Source organism: Mirounga angustirostris, unplaced genomic scaffold (assembly GCF_029215605.1).
Source record: "Mirounga angustirostris isolate CCGP_5_RB_7025 unplaced genomic scaffold, mMirAng1.0.hap1 SCAF_13, whole genome shotgun sequence".
Classification (NCBI taxonomy): Eukaryota; Metazoa; Chordata; class Mammalia; order Carnivora; family Phocidae; genus Mirounga; species Mirounga angustirostris.
This window is the reverse complement of record NW_026991721.1, coordinates 55,077,876-55,097,169: the sequence shown is the minus strand read 5'-3', so window position 1 is coordinate 55,097,169 and position 19,294 is coordinate 55,077,876. Positions and strand designations below refer to the sequence as shown.

The 19,294-nt window shown below is 42.3% G+C and overlaps 1 protein-coding gene and 1 non-coding gene across 8 annotated transcripts in view; both read right to left on the bottom strand.

The window, feature by feature from the left end:
- The window catches only part of P4HA3 (prolyl 4-hydroxylase subunit alpha 3), a 39,351-nt gene extending 20,065 nt beyond the window's left edge, over window positions 1-19,286 (bottom strand). For 5 of the 7 annotated variants that reach the window (XM_045894430.3, XM_064576937.1, XM_045894427.3 and 2 more), the window contains exons 1-4: window positions 19,047-19,286; window positions 11,031-11,173; window positions 9,834-10,057; window positions 5,011-5,160 (exon numbers count right to left, since the gene is read on the bottom strand). In XM_045894430.3, the coding sequence (XP_045750386.1) occupies window positions 5,011-5,160; window positions 9,834-10,057; window positions 11,031-11,173; window positions 19,047-19,246 (717 nt within the window). In that variant the 5' untranslated portion in view covers window positions 19,247-19,286. Of the gene's footprint in view, window positions 1-5,010; window positions 5,161-9,833; window positions 10,058-10,931; window positions 11,174-19,046 lie in introns of those variants that run through there. The other 2 variants (XM_064576939.1, XM_064576941.1) reach the window with 2 other exon arrangements.
- LOC123858077 (U6 spliceosomal RNA) lies at window positions 12,079-12,180 on the bottom strand. Its single transcript, XR_006794039.1, has one exon. It is a non-coding gene; the product is annotated as a U6 spliceosomal RNA (small nuclear RNA).
- Window positions 19,287-19,294: the final 8 nt, after the last annotated feature.

Sequence of the window (19,294 nt, the reverse complement as noted above, 5' to 3'; positions counted from 1 at the left end):
AGGGCATATTTTAACTGTGGTAAAAAACACACAACATAGGGGCGCCTGGGTGGCACAATCGGTTAAGTGTCCAACTCATGGTTCCGCTCAGGTCGTGATCTCATGGTCGAGAAATTGAGCCCTGCGTGGGGCTCCACACTCAGCATGGGATTTGCTTGAGATTCTCTCCATCTCTCTCTGCCCCTCTGTACTCTCTTTCTCTCTCTCTCTCAAATGTACACATAGATCTTAAAAAAAAAAAAACCCTAACATAAATTTACCATCTTAACCATTTCTAAGTGTATGGTTCAGTAATGTTAACTATATTCACATTGTTGTGCAGCCAATCCCAAGAATTTTTCCATCTTGCAAATCTGAAACTTTGTACCCAACAAACGACTCTCAATTGCCCCCTTCCTTCAGCCCCTGGCAACCATCATTCTACTTTCTGTCTCTATAAATTTGATTCCTCTAGATACTTCATATAAGTGCAATCATACAGTATTTGTCTTTTTATGACTGGTTTATTTTATTTAGCATAATGTCCTCAAGGTTCATCTATGTTGTAGCATGTATCAGAATTTCCTTTTCTTTTTAAGATTTTATTTATTTATTTATTTATTTATTTGAGAGAGAGAGCGCGCATAGAGGGAGAGGGAGAGGGAGAAGGAGAAGCAGACTCCCTGCTGAGCAGGGAGCCCGACACGGGGCTCAATCCCAGAACCCCAAGACCATGACCTAAGCCAAAGGCAGATGCTTAACTGACTGAGCCACCCAGGCGCCCCTAGAATTTCCTTCTTCTTTAAGGCTGAATATTAGTCCCTTGTATGTATAGACCACATTCTGTTTACCTATTCATCCCTCAGTGGACACTTGGGGTTGCTTCTACCTCTTGGCTGCTGTGAATAGTGCTGCCATGAATGTGGGTATGCAAGAGAAAGAGCATTTTTAATAGCTGCATTTCATTCCACCTAGAAGCTACATCACAGATGACCTGGACATAGATTGTTTGCACTTATTTAATACCATTAGTTATTCTGTTCCATACTTAACAGAGGCATAGTTAAGTACTGTATTGATATCTTATAATGTCAGATTATGAACTCAAGGTTATAGCTTTTCAAAATCTTCTGAGATGAAGAGAGCTAAAATACAACTTTACATATTTTTAAAACTCAAGGGCTCTTTCATGAGATAAAATTACATTTTATCAAGAACAAAGTTACTTTTGGGGTGCCTGAGTGACTCGGTTGGTTAAGCGTCTGCCCTCGGCTCAGGTCATGATCCCAGGGTCCTGGGATCGAACCCCACATCGGGCTCCCTACTCAGTGGGGAGTCTGCTTCTCCCTCTCCCTCTGTCCCTCCACCTGCTCTCTCTCTCTTTCTCAAATAAATGAATAAAATCTTAAAAAAAAAAAAAAAAGAACAAAATTACTTTTGCTGTCCCAGTTAAATTTCTTTGGAAATATGTACACTAATGTTACATGCAAAAGGCAAACCTACGCCTGTAGTGTATAATATAATAATAGCTTACATTTGTTGAGTGCACATGTCATGAATGGTGTTAAGGGCTTTACATGTATTAGCTCATTTAATCCTCATGACAACCCTTTGAGGTGAGCATTGAAGGGGAGCAGAATAGGCCATCCCAAAATATGCCTCTTTGGCACAAGGATTTCAAGCTAATTATTTTGAGAAATGGCAGACATGGGAGAAGCTCTGAAAACCAGAGAAGTTACCCTTTTGTGACAGAAATTTACATTTATAAGGGAACCCTCCATTTGTAGGAGCGTCTCCCTCCATGTACCTGGAAAAGAAGGATGACTCTGAATCATAAGAGAATCTTTTTTTTTTTCTTAAGGTATATTTATTTATTTTAGAGAGAAAGAGAGAGAGAGCGTGCGTGCGCATGTGGGAGGGGGAGGGGCAGAGGGAGGTGCAGAGAGAGTCTCAAGCAGACTCCACACCCAGCGTGGAGCCCGACACAGGGCTCAATCTCACGACCCTGAGATCACTACCTGAGCTGAAACCAAGAGTCAACCTCACTACACCACCCAGGCACCCCTTGAATCACAGGAGAATCTTATCAATGAAGAAAGCTCACTTAAATCTGCGAACAACCTTGTTTGCATTTCCTGGTCACCCCCCCAAAATTGGCCTCCCCCCACACCTCTTTTTCTATTGTCTTTAGCTGGAAATGGTATTTAAGGTGGCGGCTTAGGACACTTCAAAGAGTTCCTCATAGCCCAGCCCCATCTCCCATGTATACAGGAGGTATGCGTGTAATAAACTTCTGTTTATTTTTCCTCTTGTTAATCTGTTTTTTATTTATGGGGAGGTCTCAGCCAAGAACTCAGAAGATTCAAGAAGAATTATCTCCCTTCCTCCCCCCACTTCCTAACAGCATCATTATTATTCCCCCTTTAAAAATAATAAAATTGAGGTCCAGGGAGGTTAAGTAAAATGCCCAAATTGTCACAGATTTGAACCCAGGTCAGTCTGACTTCAGAGCCTGTGGTTTAATCACTGCACAACCGTCTTTCATTAACAATGACTGAAATAATTTTTTACTAAAATATATCATGAAAAACTATTATATAATATACAGTATTATATATTACATGATATATATTACATATTTTAATATTTTCCTGGCATAAATAATTATATATATCATATATTGTATATGATAACGAAAGGTCCATGGAGGGACATCTATCTCAAATTTACAAGGCTTAAAAAGGGGACCGTAACTGTCTATGAGACAATGCCTGATGTGTTCTAGTACTGTCACGTAAAAAAAATGTGCTGTAAGAGCACAAAGAAGGAGTCTGAGAAGTCTGAGGAGAATTAAGGAAGGCTTCACAAAGTAGGTGACATTTGAGCTATGCCTTGTGAGATGAATAAAATTTACCAGACAAAGCATAATTGTGGAAAGGGAGAGTCTACCAGTGAGCAGAGGAGAAACCTAAGTCATCACAGGGGAAAAAAGCCAAAACCCATAATCAGGTGCTGCATTTAAAAATCTCTCTCAGGGGGCGCCTGGGTGGCTCAGTCATTAAGCATCTGCCTTCGGGTCAGGTCATGATCCCAAGGTCCTGGGATTGAGCCCCCCGCATCAGGCTTCCTGCTCAGCGGGAAGCCTGCTTCTCCCTCTCCTACTCCCCCTGCTTGTGTTCCCTCTCTCGCTATCTCTCTCTGTCAGATAAATAAATAAAATCTTTAAAAAAATAAAAATAGGGCGCCTGGGTGGCTCAGTTGGTTAAGCGACTGCCTTCAGCTCAGGTCATGATCCCAGGGTCCTGGGATCGAGTCCCACATTGGGCTCCCGGCTCAGCGGGGAGCCTGCTTCTGCCTCTGACCCTCTCCCCTCTCATGCTGTTTCTCTCCTGCTCACTCTCTAATAAATAAATAAATAATCTTTTTTAAAAAAATAAATAAAAATAAAATAAAAATAAAAAAATAAAAAATAAAAATAAAAATCTCTCTCAGGGTAAGCTGCTTTAGTTTATCTTCTCCTAGTCTCCATGTCAATCCTCCATTTTCTTCCTCTCTTAAAATTCAATTTCATCTTGCCGTTTGTTGTACCACAGTGTTTCTATTTCACCTTTAATATGGAGCAATTGAGCAGGCGCATTAGGAAGAGCACCCTGGAAAGTTTTACAACAAAGACCCACTTACCATGAGAAGAACAGGCCCATTTGCTACTTTGAGAATAAATCTGTTTTGGCAGCAACGTGTGGGTTTGGACCACCCATGTCCTCCTCCCTTTTCTCAGGAAAGGGGGAAAGAGAAAGGAATGTAGGGAGCAGAAATGGTTTATCAGCTTTGGAAACTCTAAGGAACTGGCTCTGTAAGCTATATTTCCAGCCTATTCTTGAAGACTATACAATTCTGGTGGGAAATGGATTAGCTATACAAAATGATGGCAGATCCCCTATTTAGGGAAATGAGCTTCCATGAGAGGATCTACAACAGCTCATAGGTCAAGTGCCAAGAAAAACCAACCCCTGGAGGAGGCACTGAGCTATACTATGGACCAGTGACACCAGCTCGATAGCCAGACACTAGTCATAGTTCCAGTTGGACCCAGTTGCAGATGGGAGAGGATAATGTCAGGGAGGAAGAGCTTCCTCTGCCCTATAGTCCTTCTAGATGGACACAGAATTAAATTGACATGAGACAGATTAACAGGAGAAAATCAAATTTCGTAGGCATATGTATGGGGAATCCACACAGACACAAAATTCCAAAGACGATGAAGCAACATGAAGCTTCAATGAGCTAAGGAGAGGGGTAGAGTCAGAGGACACAAAGAGGAGAAAGCTCATCAGCAAGAAAGTGAAAGGAGATGTTTGGAAAAACATGGTTACCCTATTATGCAGATAAGTTCCTTAGGTAAAGGGGAGTCTCTGTTAATAGCTCTCTTCCTGTTACAGGCTCTCCTTTCCAACATAAACTTAGGCAGTTGCAGGGAGGCAGAGAGCTTTTCCTGCATCTGCTGGGTTTTGATTACTTTTAACTAAAAGTAATTTTTATGCCAAAGTGCCCGTCTTGGGACAGCCTGCCCAGGGCCCCGACAATAACAATCAAACTTCTTCCTTGGATATTGGCAATATCACGACAGAACATCTGTGAAGAGATAGGAGTTGCTGGCAGTGCAAAACAGTGATCTACATTGACTCTGAACCCTTTAGACATTTGTTGATGGGAGCCTGCTTCCTACGTGGAAGACGATGGTTTTCAAGCAGTCAGGGCGCTGGAAAGAGCACTGGACTAAGAGTCAGACAGACTTGGGTGCTAATCCCAGCTCTACGAACTTCGTGACAAGTTAGGAATTTTGTGGAGATTTAGTTTACTCACATGTGAAATACGGAAATAATAAAACAACTGCCCTGCTTGACTCACATTTGGTCCTGTTGGGAAGATGAAATAAATTGAGAGACATGAAAATGTGTAGAAAATTGTCAAGCAGATATAAAGCACTATATTTATTGTGATAAAAGTAGTGAGCCTCACTTACTCCCCTACCTGGAAGTAGGCAAAGGCCAAGTGATCCAAGGCATCCTCTAGACTTGCCTCATCCTCTGTCTTCCATTCTCCATAAGATCCTCGGAAGAGACTGACAGCCTCCTCCAGCCATGGAATGGCATGGTAGTAATCCCCCATGTCATAGGCCACCTGTAGGTAACATAAGTACCATCATTAAGCCTGAATCCACAGGTAGAGGAGAGAAAATGACAAAGAGTGAGAGGGCTGATGGAACATAAGAAGGCAAGTTTTCATCTCAAATTCATTTAAATCCAATTTATCAAGCATCCATTATATCCAATGCATTGTTCTAGATGTAGAGAAGATACGAGGGTTCTTGCATTTAAGGAATTCATAATCTGGGGAGAAGAAAGATAGGAACTCAATTAACTGTAATACTGGGCAGAATGCATGAATACTCAAAAGAAATACGCATAATATGTCATGGAGGCAGAGAAGGGAGAGACTTGGGAATCTCAGAAGGCTTCGTGGAAGAAGTGGCATCTGAGGTAGGCGTCCCCCGAAGAAAGAAAAGGATTTCAATGAGTAGAGATTGAGAGGAAAAACATTTTAAAGTGAGGGAATGGCAGAAACAGAAGCCAAAAGCAAGCTTGTGTTCAAGTTGGACACTGTGGTTATAGCCTAAGGTGAAGAGAAGCAGGAAATGAACTTCAAAAGGTAGCAAGGGCTAAGCTAATAAGAGTTGTGAGTGTCATGTTTTTAAGAAGATACTGCCGGTAGCACTGTGAGAAATTGACTGAATTCATTCATTTATTTTCAATATTTACTGAGTATTTGCAATGTATCTGGTGATCCCTGACCTTAAAGAGCTCACAGTCATATGAGGGGCACAGGAGTAAATCAATAACTGCAACACAATATATTAGATCCACATGGGAATGCTCGAAGAGCTCAGTGACTTTTTTTCTATATTAAATGTTGGAAGGCAGGAATATGGCAACGTGTACTAGACCTTGCTCCTGTCTCCTAACAGCTTACAGTTAACTAGAATACCAGCACTGCAGGTGGTATTTCCTGGTAGTTGATGTTGGAGACAGCATGGAATTATAAAATCACAGAGTTGGAAGCACTCTTACAAAACATTCTAATTCTGCTCTTACTTCCAGACCAGCAGAAAGACAGGGCAGAACCTAGAGGTACTGAAACTGCAGTCTAAACAGTAAATCAGCTGCTCTTCCAGGTCTGCCATTCATCTGCCATGTTATTTCTCTGATCCTCAGATTTCCTTTTTGTAAAAAGGTTGAGTTGGAGAATAACAATCAAAATGACTGAACTTTTTCTACTAAGTTAACAATTTGTTAAGTTTTCCCAAGTCCCAAAAATATGGTAGACTGAGATAACTGGAATCCTTCCAAACAAAAAGACTTGGAACTTTTGAATAAAATATAATAAATATTTTATGACATATTTTCAAGAAAGAATGGAAAATACCCATGTACCAGGAAAAAAAAGGAGCTAATAAGCTTAAGAGCGGATGCTGAAGCTGCTTAGGATGGGGGCGGGTGTTAGTCTTAGTAATCTTGGTACTTAGCAACCTTGGTTATAATGCCCACATGAGGACAAACTATGAGCTCTCCTTAGGCCTCCCAAAACCTAGGAATTGGAACGAAGACACACTCATAAAACTGAAATCTATGAAAAACTATACCTTAAAGGAAAGGGTGGACCAGAAAAAATCTACCCACTGTTGCAAAGAGTCAAGAAAGTTGGTTTGTTTCTGTCTGGATATTGCTTAGGGGAAACAAAATGTCTCCTTAGAATATTCACAATCTTGGGGCACCTGGGTGGCTCAGTTAAGTGTCTGCCTTCGGCTCAGGTCATGATCCCAGGGTGCTGGGATCAAGCCCCGCATCAGGCTCCCGGCTGGGAGGGAAGCCTGCTTCTCCCTCTCCCACTCCCCCTGCTTGTGTTCCTGCTCTTGCTGTCTCTCTCTCTCTGTCAAAAAAAAAAAAAAAAAAAAATCTTAAAAAAAAAAAAATATTCACAATCTTGAGCCTATGCTTCACATGAGTTTAAGGTTTGAATTTGCGTTCTTCATATAGCTAAGGAAACTCCAAGCCAAAAAATCAATATAATAATGGATCTAAGGTCAGTGCAAATCAAAACCACAATGATATATCACCTCTTGCCTGTCAGAGTGGCTGTTACCAAAAGGGCAAGAAATGGTGCTGGCAAGAAAGAGTGTTGTGCACTGTTGGCAGGAATGTAAATTGGTGCAGCCAATGTGGAAAGTAATTATGGAGGTTCCTCAAAAAATCAAAAACAGAACTACCCTTTGATCTACCAATTCCAGTTCTGGTATTTACCTGAATAAAATGAAAACATTAACTCAAAAAGATATATGCACCCCCATATTCATTGCCAGCATTATTTACAATAGCCAAGATATGGAAACAACCTAAGTGCCCGTTGATGGATGAATGGATAAAGAAAATGTGATACACACACACACACATACACACACGATGGAGTATTATTCAGCCATAAAAAAGAAGGGAAGTTTGCCATTTGTGACAACATGGATGGACCTTGAGGGCATTATGCTAAGTGAAATAAGTTAGACAGAGAAAGTCAAATACCATACAATCTCACTTATATGTGGAATCTAAAACAAAAACAAACACTAATAACAAAAACCCGAACCTATAGATACAGACAACAGATTGGTTGCCAGAGGTGGGAAGTAGGGGGTAAGTGAAATGGGTGAAGGGGGTCAAAGGCATAAACTTCCAGTTATAAAATAAATCATGCAGATGTAATGTACTCAAAGAAAAGGATCTAAGGCCAGTATTACCACCAGAGTACCTGGAAGAAGAAAACCCAGTTTTCTTCTGGAATGATATTCCCACAACCCCAGTCACAGAGATTCTTTTAGTGGGGAAAAAAGTCGTGCTAAAAATAAGCTCACAAACATAATAAACCATATCAGGAAATAATCAACCATGAGCAAGAGTCAATAGACATGGCAGTAGGGTAGTACAATTAGATAACTAAGAATTTCAGAAACTAGAAAGGCTGATCTGCTTTAAAATAATCCTTGGAGGAGGAAATCGGAGACATGTAGATGAAATAAATTTGGCCACATGTTAATAATTATTGAAGCTTCTTCTTTGACCCAGCAATACCACTCCCAGGTATTTATTCAAGAGAAATAAAAACAGCTGTCCACAGAAAGACTTACACAAGAATGTTAATAGCAGCTTTATTCACAGTAGCCTAGGCTGGAAACAATCCAAGTATCCATCACTGGGAGACTGGATAAACAGTATGTAGTATATTCATACAATGGAATACTACTCAGCAATAAAAAGGAATGAACTATTAATAAATGCAACAAGGTGAGTAAATTTCACGGATCCAGTGTGCTGAAAGAAGCTGGACTCAGGATAGTACATACATATTGTATGGCTCAGGACAGTTCCTGGGCACCGAGGCAAGGGTAGAGTAGAATGGAGGGGTCGGGAGAGTGGTGAGAAGAAAGAGGAGGGGGGCTTTATTGAGCTATATGTAAATTCATTTTTTAATATTAACTTTAATGCCTTCTGTTTTATGTAAATTCCTTTTTAAAAATCTGAAATGAACGTTGCAAAATTTTAACCTATTTCATTTCAATTATAGATATAATCGCTTGTTGTATTATTTTATGTAGTTTTCTTATATTTGAAATGTTTTATCTTTTAAAATAAGTAAATAAATACAGAAATAAAGATTGCCAGTGAGGCTTTCAGGAAGGGACTTACTGAATTTTCAACATACGGTTTTAGTTTCAGAAAGGCCTCACGAATGAAGCATATATTGGTACCATACACGGAACTATTTTACCTGGCTGAAATTTAAATAGTCATGAACATGATGATTAAGCTCTGATTCCATTCAGGATCTTAGAGAAGGAAGAATGGCACATAGAGAGGCTTAGGACAACCCACCCTGCACTAATTTGGAAGACTGATCCCTAAAACTTGAGGCCCACATCAGGGCACATGAGGCCCACTCTCAGATCTGCTAATGAATACTGCAGGGGCTAGGAAAATTCACTTTCCTACAATACCATCTTCAAAATTAAAAAGGATTTACTCCATTACTTCTTATGGCAAAGGCTACCAAAGAGTATATTGTAAAGTGACCTCAAATGTGCTTATGAGTTATGATCAAAGATCAGTTAAATATCTCATATGGAAGGTTCCTGAAGTCCATTTCCTCAAGTAATGTGAAAGTGAATGGCCTCAGCTTTTTTACACTACCTTAATCTAATACTTCTAACTGCTTAGGAGATGTTGCAAGGGATTCCAGAAAGTCTCAGGAGGCTGAGTTTTGTGACCTTACCTCACATCTCCACCTCTTCTCCCCTTCCCCACTTCTCCTGCTTCTCCTTTCCACCCAGCCGTTCATCCGCAGGCAGGGTGCTACCATTAGGGTGGCCCCAGGACCATTTTTCCCAGCTCAGTCCCAAATTATGTCTGTCATCCAGCCGTAACAAATAACCACTAATAACACTCCCTTCATTCTCAAGAGTGTCCTGCGTGTGTGATCACCTTAGTTATTATGGAAAGAGCATGGGATTCAGAGTTAGAAGACCCAGGTTCAAAATTTATTTCTGCTACTTAAAATTGTGTAACCTTAGGCAGATTATTTACCGTGTCTGAACCTCGGCTTCTTCATCTGAAAATGGGGAATTTTACCAAATTTCCAAGTTTGCTGCAAGGACTGAAAGCATGTAAAAGCAATCAGGATATAGTTATTTCATCCACAAGAAACGAGGGCTGAGCACTCGGCGCTCTCTCTCTCTCTCTGGATATTGTTACCTTGCCAACTTGGAAGCAGTCATCTGCTGTGAGGGAGAAGAGCCGTCTGGGGCTGTACAGGTCAGTGACGGCGGAGCCAACGACTCTCTGGAAGACGCCCCGGGCCAGGCCCTTCACGTTGAGCATGTACACATCCTGCAGCCGCATCAGGGCCCTTGCTGCTCCCTCAACGTCCTCAAAGGCTGGCAGGTCCTGCTCCACCTTCTCATAACCATCCTTCAGAGCTGTCGGGGCAGTAAAAACACCAATCCACCACTCAAAAGCAGGTGGTGAGCATTTAATACAGGCAAGGCATAATCACCTGTCCAAATATTTCATGAGCAAAGATCATGTTTTATGTGTGTTTATTCCCCATGACCAGCACAGCTCTTGGCGCAGAGCGGATGCTTAATACAATCTTCTCAATGAGGAACATAAGCTCTAGAATAAAAACTAAAGCACACGTGTGTGTTTCCATCCTGTCTCTGGGAATCTTGCCCTTTGTGGGGATAATTCTTCTTCCTCTTAATCTCCCCAAAGTCAGCAAATTTCTTCAAGTACAAAGTAGAATAAATTAGGAAACTGACCTTGCTACAGATCATGTTATAGTTTAATAAAATAGAAATTATTAGACAAATATGTAAATGGAATGATATAACCTGTACTGCTTCATAGGGTTGTAGTGAAAATCAAATGAGATAATGGGGGGGTGCCTGGGTGGCTCAGTCGTTAAGCGTCTGCCTTCGGCTCTGGTCATGATCCCAGGGTCCTGGGATCGAGCCCCACATCGGGCTCCCTGCTCAGCGGGAAGCCTGCTTCTCCCTCTCCCGCTCCCCCTGCTTATGTTCCCTCTCTCACTGTGTCTCTTTGTGTCAAATAAATAAATAAAATCTTTAAAAAAAAAAGAAGTGAGATAATGGGCATGAAAGTACTTTTTTTTTTTTAAAGATTTTATTTTTAAGTAATCTCTACACCCAATGTGGGACTGGAACTCACAACCCCGAGATCAAGAGTCGCATGCCCCAAAAGTGCTTTCTAAAGTACAATCACATAGACATATTAACAAGAGGACCTAGTTCTTCATAATGGCTAAAGCTATGAAGATGGAGTAATACCTACCCACTTCATGACCCTTCATCACATTCCACCAGAATCTCTCTCCTTTCCAGAGTCAGGAGATAGAATCTTCTCTTACCCTCCAGCCCTCCTCCTCATTACCTCGGATGTTCTCACTGGCCTCCAGACTATGTACTACATTCCTCCAGTCAGACTGTAGGCGTTTGATGAGAGTAAATGCAAGCAGAGGGTTAGACACAGGGGTTGCGGAATCCTCGTGCAAAGAAAGCACCTTGTCATAGAATCTGGAAGAGAAGAGAATGATTTCACTTACTGATATAGCCACTGCCCCTAGCAAAGGCTGACATGGGGTATGTACATTCAGAGTAGTTAAAAATGAAACATGAACCCCTTGCGATTCACATAATAGTCTAACCAATAAGCACAAAGAATATGAAAACTCAAGACAACAGAAGTAGGTCCATTCACTTGTTCATTCAATGAGTCAGTCTCTATTGGTCAATTACTGTACATCAGGTACCACGCTAGATGCTAGAGATACGAAGGCAAGACAGGGTGGAGCTCTCAAGGAGTTCACAAACCAAAAAATATTTTCTCTCATCACTCTATAATCAATACTTAGAATCTGGTAGAAGCTTAAAAATGTTGTTAAATTGATTGCAATAATTGTGATACCAACTAGGAGAGAAGTGAGCTTATAATGCTATGTAATGCTCCAGCCACTTGTAGGCAGGGCCCCTAACCCAGGTGGGAGTTAGAAGGTGTAAGGGAAGACTTCCTGGAGGAAATGGCGCTTGATCTGAGTCCTACAGGATTAAATGATTGATAGCTGCTACTTACTGAGCTTTTACCACGTACAAGGCATCCTGCTAAGTGCTTTATATATATTTTTGTCTCATTTAATATCCCCAGCAACCCTCAGAATAGATTTTATCACGCCCGTTTTGAAGGGAGAGAAAACTGAAACAAGGCCACACTGTTAGTGACAAAACCAGATCTGAACCCAAATCTTCCTGACTCTGAAGCTTGTTCTCAAGCTGATTTTGCCATATTGTTTCCATGGAACTAAACCAAAATAGGAGGAAGAATTTTTTTTTTAGGTGTTGTTTTTTGTTTTGTTTTGTTTTTAACTTGAGTATAGTTGACTCACAGTGTTACGTTAGTTTCAGGCGTACATCACAGTGATTCAAAAAATATGGAACACTTCACGAATTAGCTTGTCATCCTTGCTCAGGGCCCATGCTCATCTTCTCTGTATCATAGGAAGAATATATTTTGAGCCAATGGGACCAACATGTACAAAAACACAGTGGCTTGACAAACATGTGTTCATTAATAAGTCAGTCTATACTGGTTACTTGCTAGATGGCGGACTCCATGCTAGATGCTGGGGATGAAAAGGCAAGACAGAGTCCAATGCTTGAAAATTTCATGAACAAGAAGAGAGCTGTTTTTCTCATTGCTCTATACCTAAATCCAACACACATTTATATGAAAGAGTAACTAAAACACATTCTTCTAGGAGCTAGGAACAGGATTTCGAATGAGACAATAAACTTGGTGTCAAGGACTCATGGACTAGTGGGTGAGACCCAAATAATTATATAACAGATGCAACACCAGATTTAAGAACAAGGCTTAGGGGGCAGTAAGGAGAGGGGGTAATTAATTTGGCCAGAGCAGGTCAGAGATGGTTTCACAGAGGCGATAATACACCAAAACTTGATGGGTGGATACAAATAAGGAGGAAAGGAGAAGAGGCAGGCAGAGATGGTTCAACACACGTGAAGGGACAGAGAGAAATGGGAGGGGAGTTCCAAGCTGTTCAGTGTACTCCTGGAGCCCCAGTGTATCCGGAGGATGATGGGTAGATCAGACTGGACAAGGGAGGAGCACCTCACAGGCCCTGCGGAGGAATTTGGGTTTTACCCTGAGTGCAATTAAGAGCCACCAAAATGTTTTCAGTGAGAGTTGATACACTATGATATGTTTACATATATGAATCTGTGAGAGGGCGGGGTTCAGAAGTGGGGATGACTGGAGACAGAAAGAACAGTCTGGAGGCCAGTTCAAAACTGGAAGCAAGAGTAAGGAGAGTCTGAACCATAATAATGACAGTGGGGGCAGAGGACAGGATAGATTCAAGGGAGATATTTAGGAAGCAGTCCATACAAACTGGTGGTTGTGATGGAGGAGGTAGACGTGGGGTTGTCCAGCAGGCGTCCGGCCTCTCTGGCTTGCTGACGTGTGTAGAAAAGGGCCAGAAATGGTAGGACCAGAAGTGATCACCTTTCTAGGCAATTTCTGTCCTCTTCAGATGTCCTATAACAGTGTTCACATCAGCAAAAGATGCTGTTTCCTTTCCTGGCATACTACAGTTATTCCATTTCTAACTCACTATCGGGATTAACATTATTACAGTTTATTGATGATAATAAGGCAGGCCTAAGAGTTTTAGGGATGCCCTCTAAAAATTTTTTCCTTGTTTTAAAATTATTAACTTCAGGAGCAATATAATAACAACAATGGAAGTAAAAGAAAAAAGTACGTGCAAAGTGAAGAGGATATGGATTTATAGGCATGTGCTCCAGAGCGGTGAGACTATAGGAGTCCTTTGGCCAGAGTGGAAGACTTCAGTGAGCAAGAATGGATGACAGGAAGAACAGAGGGAGTGGCAGGATGGGGGGATTCATTCCCTTGAAGCTGAGTCTGACCTAAGGGTTTCTCAAGGGTGGAGCCTGAAATAGAAGATGACTTGCCTCCAGGTGCCTCCAGGGAGCCCAGGATTCAATTCAAGCATAAACTAAGGAACAAGACTCTGGGCCTGGGTGCCCCAGGGAGGAAATGAGAACCCTGTCAAGGTGGAGGAGTCTCTGAAACAAGGTGCCTTGAGAGCAGCGGCTACTCTAGGGTTTTAAAAACTAAACCAGCCTCCAGGGTGTGGGTTTTTTTTTTGTTTTTTTTTTACTACCCATTACTTCCTGCTTCAGCTCCATATGGAACTACTTAGTGAAAGATATTCCACTGCTAGATGAAAACACTTACAAGCAGAGACTTGGGCTTGCATCCAGCCTGAAGAGTAAGTATCCAAGGACAACTGAGGCTGAGTGGGCAGTAATTTTATTAGACAGTTGGATTGGGAGGAGACCCGGCTTCCAACTATCCCTCAGTTTGCTCCTCTGTAATATAACAGAACTGGTCTAGTCTAGAAGATCTCTACGGATCCTTTCAGCATGACCATTCTATTGTTTCTTTATATCATCTTTTCCATAACTGAATAAATAGATTCTTCATTTGGTGCTTGAGGACTAATGTTTAACAGACATCAGAGGAAAGAAGCAAGGCAGAGAGGTGAAAATTTTTCCCAAGTCCTCCAGCCTATCAAAAGCACTAGCTCCTTGGGTGCCTGAGTGGTTCAGTTGGTTAAGCGTCATCCCAGGGTCCTGGGATCGAGTCCCACGTCAGGCTCCCTACTCAGCAGAGAGTCTGCTTCTCCCTCTCCCTCTGCCCCTCCTCCTGCTCATGCTCTCTATGTCTCTCTTCCTCTCTCCATGTCTCTCTTCCTCTCTCCCTCTCAAATAAAAAAATAAGAATAAAAAAAAGCATTAGCTCCTTGTTCTCTTCACATTGCACTTTGTATTATGGGGTCAGTTTATTTAGGGCAGGGGTTTGATCTCTACAGCAGCACATAATTCAGTTCAGCGTTCAGATACATCATTTTTCTGTCACATAAAGAAAAAAACCTATCAACAGATATCTGAGACTGGTTTGGAATCCAAACGTTGGCCCTATTCCCAGCCTCTGAGCAAATAGCTGCTTTTCAGAGACCGAGTTGCTGGATGCTGAATTCAAACCTCAGGGTTTCCTAAATGGCTTTTTGCTTTAACAAATGTTGCTGAGAGTGGAAAATCAGATCCTTGCTTCAAGAATCTGCACATAAAATTTGCAACCCAGTCCTGCATTAAGGATAGCCTGGAAAGGTTATCCAGCCGCAGTACATAGGCTATTTTAATTCAATATGTTTCTCCTTGGGAATTCAGAAATGGCTTTGTCTCAGTTCTTCTGAGACATTCCAAATGCTTAATTCATAACACAAAAATTATTGCTGCTGATATTACTCTTTCTCAGTAGTTTCTTTAAACTGCAACAGCAAAAAAAAAAAAAAGCTAGGGGTTAACTATATATATCTGTATATCTATATATATACACACACACACATCCAACTAGTATGTATATATACATATGTACAGCATATATACATATGTGTATATATATATATACATATACAACTAGTATATTTATACATATAACTAGTATTTACACTATACTAGTACATAACTATATATATGTGTGTGTGTATATATATATGTATATATATACTATAACTAGTAAAATTTTTATTCATTAACTTGGAGTAAGGAGTAGTTTCAACATTGAAAAATATTTTGTTTCTTTTTTTTAAGATTTTATTTATTTATTTGAGAGAGTGAGAGAGAGCATGGGGGGTTGCAGAGGGAAAGGGAGAACCGGCTGAGCAGTGAACAGCCTCTGCTAGATCCCAGGACCCCGGTATCATGACCTGAGCTGAAGGCAGACGCTTAACCGCCTGAGCCACCCAGGCACCCCCAAAATATTTTATTTCTAAATTTAGAAATTTAAAGAAGAATATCAACTGAGGCCCTTAGAAATAACATTTCAAGTTACATTAGATCACCAGATTGGGACTATAGGAAAATGAGCAGAACTGCCAAAATTCTTGTTTTAAAAAGCAAACATTTCACTAGGTTTTAGAGCATCAACTAAAGAACAGTCTCTAAAATATCAAACTAAACTTTCTTTCTTTTTTTTTTTTTAAAGATTTTATTTATTTATTTGAGAGAGAGAATGAGAGAGAGAGAAAGCACATGAGAGGGGGGAAGGTCAGAGGGAGAAGCAGACTCCCTGACAAGCAGGGAGCCTGATGCGGGACTCGATCCAGGGACTCCAAGATCATGACCTGAGCCGAAGGCAGTCGCTCAACCAACTGAGCCACCCAGGCGCCCCCAAACTAAACTTTCTAACTTAAATGTTCATAACTCATAGGAGAAGAGAATCTAGAATTTTTCTGAATCTTTATTATCTGGGCTCTCACAATCTTAGTGACTGCTTAGAGCCAAAGGTGGGGTCTAGTTTCACCAGGCAGTCTCAAAATAAACAAAAAATCATAGAGTTAGAGCTAACATTTGTTGAGCACCTATTACCTTCCAAGCAAAATGATAAATGCCTTTACATGGTACTTAATCCTTCCAACATGTCTGTGGTGTAGGTGCTATCATTACCATCATTTTACAAATCAGGAAACTAATGCTTAAAGAGGTAAAGGACCTTGCCCAAGGTCAGAGCCAAGGATTCAAACAGAGGTCTGTTAAATTCCTGCATCCAGACTCTTACCCACTATGTACTCCAGTTGTTCATAAAACTTCAGTAGTTACGGGGTTTGGTCTGGATCCTGGCACATCAGATAAAGCAAGCCGTAAGGACCTCATGGCATGATAGAAAGAAACAATCAAAAGAACTATGTCCTAGTCCTGGATTTGCTACCTACTGGCTGTATAATCTCGGGTAACTAAACTTTAGTTTTCTCATATTTTAAATGATTTCTCATGTGTTTGAGAGAGTCATACAAACCTATTTCAAAAGCATTGTGTGTAAGAAGCAAATGAGATTCTAGAGGGGAGGGGGGTGGGAGGATGGGTTAGCCTGGTGATGGGTATTAAATAGGGCACGCTCTGCATGGAGCACTGGGTGTTATGCACAAACAATGAATCATGGAACACTACATCAAAAACTAATGATGTATGGTGATTAACATAACAAAAAAAATTAAAAAAAAAAGAAGCAAATGAGATTAGCGTTCTGTGACAATGGTAATGAGACAGTAAAGGAGGCCAGCATCAGCACCGCCCACCCCCTCCACCAGTCGCTTTGATCCACAGTGCCATCCCTGTTCTGAACCTGTTCCCTGAGAGGCTCGGCATCAGGATCTTGACCCCCTCATCTCTATCTGAGCCACCCAAATAAAAAGATTAGTGGTATGAGAACGAGCACATGGATAGCAGGGAACTTGTTGGAATCTCAAATCAAAGAGAAGAGTCTTTTATTTCCACCAGTAAACCTAGACTCCGATGCATGTGGACTAAGAACAGAATTAAAACATTTTGCTTTATAGAGTAGACCCATAAAACACCGGGCAACTATGCAACCCTGAAGAGTGACAAGAATTACTGAAATTGGGCGCCTGGGTGGCTCAGTTGGTTAAGCGACTGCCTTCGGCTCAGGTCATGATCCTGGAGTCCCGGGATCGAGTCCTGCATCGGGCTCCCTGCTCTGCAGGGAGTCTGCTTCTCCCTCTGACCCTCCTCCCTCTCATGCTCTCTGTATCTCATTCTCTCTGTCTCAAATAAATAAATAAAATCTTAAAAAAAAAAAAAAGAATTACTGAAATTATCATCTTTTATTGTTATAATACACACATGTATTTTGTGTGGGTGCATGTGTATATAGTCACACTATTTCAAACTAATAGTAAATTTAAACACACATATAACTGCTTATATGTAAGCTACATACTTAAGTGCATATACCAAATTACATCATCATTCAGTCACCATTGAGTAACAAACAAGATCTTTCGCACACACTTCCACACACAGCCTGATTCTCTCCAACAGGAGTTCTCTCATACAGCCATAGTGTCCCACACGCCTTCTTCCCATGCACCCCAGAATTAGTATTACTCTCACATACACTCGCTCAGTTTTATCAGCAGTACATTGGGAGACAGCTCTCTGTTGCCTCAGCTCAGCAGAGGGCCGGATGATGTAAGACCTATATTAATATATTCAGATAGCAATGTGGTTACAGCACTGTCGTAGGCTTCTTCATGTCCTGAGCAGAGAAGACACAACACATATCCAAACACAACGTATCACATAACACAGCCATTCCTTTTTCATAGTTTGACACTGACAGTCAGTACATGATTACAGTGCCCCAGCGTGCCAAGTCTATAGTATTTTATGCCATCGTGTGTGGCACTAGAGTTTGCTGATTGTACAGCAAACAGTATTAGCTGAGCATCTGCTTGTGTGGCTACACTCGGTATCCTCTAGTATCAAGTATGCTTTTCCCTAGTGTTTTCTAGTGTCAATATACATATATTAAATCTCAGTTACCTTGTATTTAGAATTTAGAGAGCTCTTATATGTGGAAGGAGAAGGGAAAGTTGAAAGCAAAGGAGACAATGGACATCTCTGATTAACAGTCACGATGCTAGGGACTCAAGCTTCTTGAGGACACGGTTGCGGCTTGCTCACCATTTTATCCCCACTGCCTGGAACAGTGTGGGGCTCATAATAGGCAAACACCGGTGTTGAATGAGGTAACAAACATGAAGCATTATTCATATAATGAGCTGTACAAACAGCATCCAGAGTGATGCTGAGATGTCCATAATGTCTTGCCCATCCAGTCCCAAAGCCATGTAAATCTCACGCACGGTCACAGAATGTCACTTCCTATTTAGTCTTCTCATATTTTAAATGATTTCTCATGTGTTTGAGAGAGTCGTACAGTTCTCTGGGGCACACACGTAGCTACAGCGACACAGTTATTTTCTCCCTCTCACTCTCGCAGTCGCGCTGTGGCTCTGTGACCCAGAGCCTGGGGGCCCACACCGCTTGACTCCGGGCCTTGGCAGGTCCTCCTACTCGGCCTGAGTCACTCCGGACCACACTTTTCCACAGCGCATCAACTTGGCCGTGTGAGGATGGGTCTGGGGAGCTACTGGGTGTGTGCGACGGAGTTCGAGGTTCCACACTGTGTGATACAGCGTCCCTGAGGTCACGCTCGGTCTGCTTCCCCACTACCTTATGCCACGGTGTCTCGGGGGTCCCACACTGGGTGACACTGGCCTGACGGTCACACTGGGCCACACAGCGTCTCAGCCTCACGGTCTAGTGAGGCTCTTACCCAGTCTCAAGCGGGGTCTGAGGTCCCCCGCTGAGTGACAGCGAGACTGAGACACCCGCCACCCTACAGCACGGTGCCTCGGTCTCGCCCTCTGACTCAGTCTCCCCGACTCAGGCGCCTCTGTGGCCCCCGCGCGCCTTTTCTCACCTGGTCAGGTCGCGCAGCCGCGCCTCCTCCCCGCGCAGGTAGCGCCGCAGCAGCCCCAGCAGCCGGCGCTCGGGCGCCAGGGCGCGCGCCACGCTGGTCAGCGCCGAGAACGTGTCCCCCCGCGCCGCGGCCCCTGCCGGGTCCCCTGCCCGGAGCGCCAGCACCGCCAGCAGCGCCGCCAGCCCCGCCGCGGGGCCCATCGTCGGCTCTCGCGCGCGTCCCCTTGGACAGTCGGGCCAGGCCCCGGC